Source organism: Apiospora marii (assembly GCF_038362585.1).
Source record: "Apiospora marii strain CBS 49790 chromosome Unknown utg000011l_segment0_segment0, whole genome shotgun sequence".
NCBI lineage: Eukaryota > Fungi > Ascomycota > Sordariomycetes > Amphisphaeriales > Apiosporaceae > Apiospora > Apiospora marii.
In genome coordinates this window covers 1690583-1698816 of record NW_027117382.1, presented here as the reverse complement: position 1 = coordinate 1698816, position 8234 = coordinate 1690583, and the positions used below count along the sequence as shown (strand labels likewise).

Genomic DNA, 8234 nt, shown 5'->3' with positions numbered 1-8234 from the left:
TGATTGGTGCGAAAAGACAGAGTCAGTAAAGCCATGCTGGAACCTAGCAAGTATCCCCACGCTTAGTGCTCATTCGTATGTGGAGTACTCAGTAGGCACGGAGACGTATCCGAGGCTTGGGCTTGGCACAAATGACTACATTTAACATTATTAAGTCGTTGTTCCCTCCGCCGTGTCTCGACTCTTGCTTCTGGCTTCGTTTCGCTCTGCCGAAACGTTCGCAGTAGCTCGAAACCCAGTCGAACATGGATTCGGATGACAGAATCCAGAGCATCTTGGCTCGCCAAGTCCATGGTCTGGCACCGGACCCTGCCGCCAGGCAATCGCTCTACAGCTACACGACGCCCCGCGACAAGCTCATCCTCCTGGTTAGCTTCGTCTGCGCCGTCCTCGGTGGCGTCCTGAACCCCCTCATCTCGGTACGATTGAGAACTCTAGCACGGGCAGCGCGTCAAGTTTACCATTAACCACTTGCCCCCGCGCAGGTCGTATACGGTCAAACCGTCGGCCTCCTCGGCCACCGCCGCGCCTCGCCATCACCGTCGCTCACCCCCGGGGCCGACGATGACGCGAGCCACGATCTGATGCGGCTGACGCTCTACTGGGTCTACCTGGCCGGCGCCATCTTCGTGCTCATCTACGTCGCGACGGTGGGCTTCTACTACGTCGGCGAGCGCCTCGCCCGGGCCCTACGCAACGCCTACCTGCAGTCCGTCCTGCGCCAGAACATGGCCTTCTTCGACGCGCACGAGCCGGGCGAGGTCGCGAACCGCATCATGTCCGACATGGCGCACGTGCAGGAGGGCATCACCAGCAAGCTGGCCATCGCCCTGACGGCCGTCGGCGCCTTCGCCTCGGCCTTCGCCATCGCCGCCGCCGTGCACTGGCGCATCGCCCTGGCCGTGAGCCCGGCCTACGTCCTCATGGCGCTGTTCGGGTCGCTCAGCGGCGCCCGCGTCGTCCGGTACCACCGGGCGGAGAAGGCGGCCGGCGAGAGGGCCTCGGGCTTGGCGCACGAGGCCGTCGCGTCGGTGCGGCAGGTCTATGCGCTCGGGGTCCAGCACGCGCTCGCGGCGAGATACGAGGCCTTTGTGGAAGAGGCGGGTCGGCCGAAACGCAGGGCGCTCTATGTGCTCGGCTTGTTTACGGCGTGGTGCCAGCTGCTCCCGCCCTCGGTCCACGCCCTCACCTTCTGGGCGGGCTCCCAGTTCCTGGTGCAGGGCGGCGCGACCGTCGCCCAGATCAGCACGATTGCCATCGTGGTCGTGATTGGGTCCTTCGCCATCGTGCGGGTTGCGCCTGCGGCTCAGGGCCTCGCGGCCACCGTGTCCAGCGCCGGCGTCATCTTTCGGGAGATGTCTCGCCGCTCCCCGCAGGACCCCTTCGATCCGGCCGGTAACGTCATCGACGACTTCAAGGGCGACATCGAGCTCCGCGGGGTCAGCTTGGTCTACCCTAAGCGTCCGGATGCACAGGTAATGAAGGAGGTCTCTTTCCGCTGCCCGGCCATGAAGACGACGGCGATCGTGGGCGCCTCGGGGAGCGGGAAGAGTAGCATCATCAACCTGTTGGAACGATTCTACGAGCCCACCGGCGGGCAAATATGTGAGAGCCTCTTGAATTCCATGGATTCTGATCCTTTGGGGCAGCACCGATACTGACTTATGGCTTGCCGCCCCCGTGAAGGTATGGACGGCGTCGACATCCAGTCCCTGAACCTCCGATGGCTCCGCGGGCAAATGGGCCTCGTCCGACAGCAGCCCGTCCTGTTCGACACAACCATCTACGACAACATCCGATACGGCCGCGTCGGCAGCTGCGGCGACAATTCCGACGGGGAGACGGCGGCCCCCGATCTCTCAGGCGCGGCGCTCACCCAGCAGATCATCGCGTCGGCGAAGATGGCCAACGCCCACGACTTCATCATGGCCCTGCCCAACGGCTACCAGACCCTGGTGGGCGAGAACTCGACGCAGATCTCGGGCGGGCAGAAGCAGCGCATCGCCATCGCCCGGGCCCTGATGCGGGACCCCAAGATCCTGCTGCTCGACGAGGCCACCTCGGCCCTCGACGCGGCGTCCGAATCCCTCGTGCAGGCGGCCTTGAACACGGCGGCCGAGCATCGGACGACGATTGTGATTGCGCACCGCCTCAGTACGATACGGCACGTGGACAACATCGTCGTCATGTCGCACGGCTCGGTGGTGGAGCAGGGCGCCCACGCCGATTTGATGGCGCTGGACGGCCACTATGCCCGTCTGGTCCGCGCCCAGCAGCTGCGAAGCCGCCACCAGCACGACGAGCCGGGTGAGGAGGACGGGGGCTCCGTGAAGTCAGCAGGAGTCTCTGGCGAAGATGACGAGAGCCCCCTCATTGTTCACCCCGAAATGCAGAGTGAGCGAGAAGATCTCGATGAGCCAAAATGGGCGAAGACATCTTGGGGACTAGGCAGCACTCTAGCTCTCATCATACGGATCAACAGAGGTGAGCGCTGGTACTTGCTGTTTGGTCTTGCCTGTTCCATTGTGGCCGGCCTATCGTTACCAGCGTTCGTGATACTCCCGACCCACATTGCCGCGAGACTGACTGAGAGACTAACCTCCTGCTCCATAGGCAATCCGTCCTGTTCGCCAAATCCCTCGAAACCCTCTCGTTGCCTTCAACGGAATACGACACCCTCCGACGCCAAGTGAACCTACTGACGGGCATCTTCCTCGCCCTCGCGGCCGCCATCTTCGTCGTCTACAACGGCCTGGGCCTCGCCTTCGCCTACTCGACCGAGAGGCTGGCGCGCGCCGTCCGCACCTCGAGCTTCCGCTCCATCGTCGCCCAAGAGATCGACTTCTTCGACCGGCCCGCCCACTCCACCGGCTCCCTGCTCTCCCTCCTGACGACGAGCACGGACGCGCTGACGGGCCTGAGCGGGCCCATCCTCGGCGGCACGCTGTCCTGCCTCTGCACCATCCTGGGCGGCGTCGTCCTGGCGGCGGCGCTCGGCTGGAAGCTGGCCCTGGTCTGCGCCGCGACGATCCCGCTCGTCCTGGCGTGCGGCTGGGTCCGCCTGCAGATGCTGGCCCTCTTCGACGCGCAGACGCGGCGCGACGGTGTCGACGCCGCCTCCTTCGCGACCGAGATCGTGCGGGCGGCGGGCACGGTGGCGAGCCTGGGGCTCGAGGAGTTCGTGCTGGCGCGGTACGACGGGTTCCTGGCGAGGCAGGCCGAGCGGTCGCTGGGGTCCATCCTGCGCGCGTCGAGCTTGTACGCGGCGTCGCAGTCGGTCGTCTACTTGGCCAGCGCGCTGGCGTTGTGGTATGGGGGGACGTTGTTGCTCGACGGCGAGTACTCCATCTTTCAGGTCTACGTCTGCTACGGGGCGTTGATTTCGGGGGCGCAGATCGCCGGGTCCATTTTCGCGTTTGCGCCGGACGCGAGCAAGGCCATCACCGCCGGCCGTGAGATTGATGCGCTACTGCAGCGTGGACCCGATCTAGACCAAACGTCGTCCTCCAGCAAATCTAACGGGAAGCCGAACGCAGTAGTGGCGACTACGGCTGACGGGGCGCGTCCCCGATTCCACATACAATTTAAGAACGTCACGTTCGCCTACCAATCCCGGAAAACGCGGCCGGCCCTCGACAACTTCAGCCTCGACGTCCGCCCGGGCCAATACGTCGCCCTAGTCGGCCCCAGCGGCTGCGGCAAGAGCACAGCCCTGTCCCTGATCGAGCGCTTCTACACCCCCGACGCCGGCACGGTCCTCGTGAACGGCCAAGACCTCTCAACAGTCGACCTACACGAGCACCGCAGAACCGTCTCCCTCGTCAGCCAAGAAGCCGTCCTCTTCTCCACCTCGATCCGGGAGAACATCGCCATGGGCCTCCCGGGCCAAAACGTCACGGACGAAGCCATCTGGGCCGCCTGCCGCCAGGCCAACATCGCCGACTTCGTCGCCTCGCTGCCGGACGGGCTCGCGACCCCCGTCGGGCCCGGCGGCGGCCTGCTGAGCGGGGGCCAGCGGCAGCGGCTCGAGATCGCGCGGGCGCTGCTGCGGGAGCCGGCGGTCCTGCTGCTGGACGAGGCGACGTCGGCGCTCGACACCGAGTCGGAGCGCGCGGTGCAGGCGGCGCTGGAGCGGGCGTCGCGGCGGCGGACGACGGTCGCGGTGGCGCACCGGCTGAGCACGATCCGGGGGGCGGATCTGATTTGCGTGGTGGAGCGCGGGAGGGTGGTGGAGGCGGGGACGCATGAGGAGCTGGTGCGGGCGAGGGGGAGGTATTGGGGGTTGTTGGAGATGCAGGATTTGCAGTGATGGGGTGCTTGGGCTGGGTGCGGGATGGGACAGAGATGGGGATAGAGGCCTTGGATACACTTGAAGTTAGATACGTATATTGAAACATATCCACAACCTGGATCTCTTAAGTTTGAATTCTAGTTGGATAAATAGTAATGTTGAATCTTTTGTACAGGTGAGAGGAGACCTTCTAGGACAGTATGCTACGCAACTGCTTCCTCTATCTTGACATGTTCTCTCTGGTCCAACTAGTAAGCTAGACAAGCCATGTGGCAGGTGTTCAGACAGTCGCCGATCGTACAATCGCCAAGAGAGGCACCACCTTCTAAAGGCCTGTTTAGCTTAGTGGTAAAGCACCCGCTCTTAACCCTGTAGCACTGAGAGCGGGCGTGAATACTTTCTTTTTGTTCTTTTGGTGTGTGTTTAGCGAAGACTGCACGTCCTTCGCCTCTCTAAGTCATAAAGCCCCTATTAGGGTGATCGCCGACATCCTCAACATCTCGCCTCCAAAAAGCTGAAGGCCTGTTTAGCTTAATGGTGAAGCAGCTCAGTACTGATTGTAATTGTACGTGAGTACCGGGCGGTCATTGGTTCGAGTCCAGTAGCGGGCTAATTCGATACTTTTTGTTCTGTTGTTGCCGTTCAATTCTGGTTGGGCTTGTATCATAATGTGAATATAAGATGTAATCAGTTTCTGGGGCTGTAGATAACCCCCTTTCAACTTGATCTCATGTTCGGAAACTGCATGCATGTTGGTTTACACGCAATGAGGGTCTTGGTGTCATCTACTAGGTATGGACAGGTCAAGTTGAGATACTGTTCACGCTTTAGACCCGAAAGCAACTTGGTGTCCCGGGACTGGGTATGGACTATCCACCCCTTTTCGGGTTCACACGTTACACTGTGAGTAGACTCACTGGCGATGTGGCATTTACCAATGTGTCCAGCTGGTATTATGACAGTAGCGTGGAGACCCATACATGTAATTCAGGACGGTAATTAACATGCAAGATGGACAATGGGTTTCCATACGTACCGAGAAACAAGGAGCAGAACGAAGGTCATTTATACGGTATCAAGGTACCCAAGACCACAATGCCGTTTCAGAACAAAAAAATTAATAATGCTAAATGTAAGTAATTAATGTCCAAGCAAGTATTCTAGAGCAGCCCCGCGGTCACCGCGCCAACCCCTTGATGTCGACCTCGTGATGCACTCGTATACACGACTCCTCCTCGTCATCCACCCTAGACGTCGACCTGCCGGCGCTAATCTCCACGGCATGCCCCGTCCGCATCACCGTCGCCCCGGCCCCGGACCCGCCGCCACCGCCGCCCCCTTGATAGGCGCCCGTCGGGTACGAGACCCGCGACGGCGCGTGGGGGTCTCTGCGCCTCGCCCCGACGTCGTCTAGCTCGATGTCGACGCTCTCTTCCGACGCCGCGTCGAGGAACGTCGTGGTGGTGGTGGTGGTGCTCTTCCGGGTCTGGCTCCGGGTCTGGCTCTGCGTCTGGCTGCGGGTCTGACTGCGGGTCTGACTGCGCGTCTGGCTCCGGGTGGCCTTGGGCCCATGACTGTGGCTGTGGCTCCTACTTCTATTGCGGTCGTTCTGTTGCTGTTGTTGTTGTTGCTGCTGGGCGCTGCTGTTGCACCGCCTCCGCTCCGCGTCCTCCGACGCCGTCACGTTCGTTGTCCGGGTCGTCAGCTGGGTGTCGTCCTGATCGCCGATGGTGGACCACTGCTTGGTCGCCCGCCGCGCGACGCTGCGCAGGCCGCACCCGCCCTCATCGGTGCCGCTCTCGAGGTCCTTGGGCTGCCAGTGGCGCGACCCCCCGGTGGGGCGCCCGCTGCTGCCGCCCGTCGAGCGGGACAGGGCCAGGAAGACGCGCGGGAACCAGCGGACGGCGAGGGGCTTGAGGGTCGGGAGGGTGACGCAGATGATGCCGGTGCAGGCTTCGGCCATGGACCAGAACTGGAAGGGATGGGATGTGTCAGTAACGTAGAACAGGGGCGAGGGAGGGGGGCAGTGCTTGGTTACCCACCGTTGCGTCTGTGTTGTCCCACGTGATGTCCATTCCCTGGGGGAGATACTTGAGGCGGATTAAACTGATAGCAGTGGTTCTGAAAGGCGGTATGGTCAGATCCCCACATGTCTTTTCGAGTCGATTGGTTTGTACACTCTAAAGGAAGACTTACAGGAAGCCCAGACAGAAGATGCCCGCCAGAACCACTTTCTGAGCCCGAGGCAGGTTCAAGCCCTTGATGGTGGGTAGAGGAAGCAGAATGATCAAAATGTCGGCGACGATGTTACCCGCAGCGGCAACGTACCCTAGAGCAAGAGATCAGCGTCGGGTAAGCAAGTTTGACAAGCAACAGCGTTTGCTCGTGAGGACTTGCAGGAGGAAGGTAAGGGGGGGTTGACTCACAGCCAGGTACGACGGACAAGCACGTTACGCCTGGGCCAGGCTCCCAGAAGCCCGAGATGGGCGCGCACTGGAAGATGTTGAGACCTATTTGGGTCCTGTGACGCGGGGGTAATAGTGTGAGACGTGACGCACAACAAAAAGACAGATGTCTGAAAATGGAGAGAGTAAGTGCTCACATTGTCCAGACCGCGACGAAGGCTGTCGCGGCGTAGAGCAGCCTCCGCATCGTCTTGTCGTGGATGATGCGGTAGTACTGGGCGAGAAAGCAGAGCTTGAACGACGCGATGGCCAGGTTGTAGAAGATGATCATGACGTAGAACAACTGTGATAGGGTCGTGAGTTAGCGCAACTAGGCTTTGTTTGCATGGAAAGAAACGAAGACGACGACGACGCACCTTCATGTAGTCGCGGAAGCCGTTTGGTTGCGGTAGTGTTCCGATATGGCGTCCTAGACCCCTAGTAACCACTATCGTTTGGGTAATTGGGACGATTGGTCAGCCGGTCAGACTCTCTTGGTGATCTCTCTCGCGCAGTCTCGCGGTGTGACGGTAAACTCACAAGCCAACGCCAGGCCCCCGAATGCGAAAATCGTTCCGAGCGACACCAGACACAGCCAGTCGTCCAATCCGATGAGGCCCAGGATCACGGCGCGCGTGTAGAAGCGGAGGCCCACGGTAGTCGCCGCGACGGCCATGAGGATCGGGAGCACCACGAAGAGGAGCCCCGCCCGGGACTCCTCGTAGAACAACTCGGGGTTGTCGATGGGATTGATGGCGTCCATCTCGGCGGCGGTCGTCTCGTCGGGTCTCTCGCTGGTGGCCGGCCCAGCAGCAGCAGCAGCAGATGGTCGAGGAGGATACAGGTGGGCGCCGGTCGTTGTTTCCGGGGCTGGACGCAAGGGGGAGGGGAAACCAAGAGACCGAGAAAGCTGGGACGAACCACGCGGGTTTAAAAAAAGCAACGTTGGTTATACATACAGTACCGAAGAGCCTGGTGAGTGACGACAATGAGGGAAACGCTTTGGTCGAGTGTTCGGATCTGCAGCCCCGCCCGATCTCCGATAGGGTGCCAGTGAGCGCATTCGCACCCGCTTGACAACCGAGGCGGTTATCGCTCGCGCCCTGGCAGGTCAACTCGCCTGAGTTTCACCCACCACGAGGGCGCCCGCAGCCCCTGAAGGCGACATGAGCTGGCCTATATGCCACCCCTGCAGCGCAGCAGTATGCAGGTCATTCCTTCTCCACTACTCTATCCTGGCGGCGAACGGGCGCCCCGACCGCGCCCGATCGACCACCAAAACCGCCTAAAACGGCGTTGCTCTCGCTCACCCTCCGAGTTCATCCACGAGAGATGCTACCAACCCACCCACTTACCCACCGGATAGGATTGCGGAGTACTGTTCGTGGATGAAATGCAGGAGCGGGTGCCTCGCGCTTGTGCTTGATAACACCTTCGTAAGTTCTTTTGCGGATACACAGTTGGGTTCAGGGTTTTTCGCATTGAGGCTCTTCGCGTTT

At 61.1% G+C, this 8234-nt stretch overlaps 2 protein-coding genes across 2 annotated transcripts; one reads left to right on the top strand and one right to left on the bottom strand.

Moving 5' to 3' along the window:
• Window positions 1–245: 245 nt before the first annotated feature.
• PG985_013596 (uncharacterized protein) lies at window positions 246–4309 on the top strand (the record flags this gene model as incomplete). Its single annotated transcript, XM_066833362.1, has 4 exons — window positions 246–419; window positions 486–1605; window positions 1687–2548; window positions 2614–4309. 4 exons carry the CDS (start codon window positions 246–248, stop codon window positions 4307–4309), a joined length of 3852 nt encoding a protein of 1283 aa, XP_066678102.1.
• A 1159-nt stretch (window positions 4310–5468) lies between these two features.
• On the bottom strand, window positions 5469–7498 carry PG985_013595 (Satratoxin biosynthesis SC1 cluster protein 4; the record flags this gene model as incomplete). The annotated part of the gene is made up of 7 exons (XM_066833361.1): window positions 5469–6263; window positions 6334–6412; window positions 6488–6620; window positions 6718–6812; window positions 6894–7039; window positions 7113–7183; window positions 7276–7498. 7 exons carry the CDS (start codon window positions 7496–7498, stop codon window positions 5469–5471), a joined length of 1542 nt encoding a protein of 513 aa, XP_066678101.1.
• Between the last annotated feature and the right edge of the window lie 736 nt (window positions 7499–8234).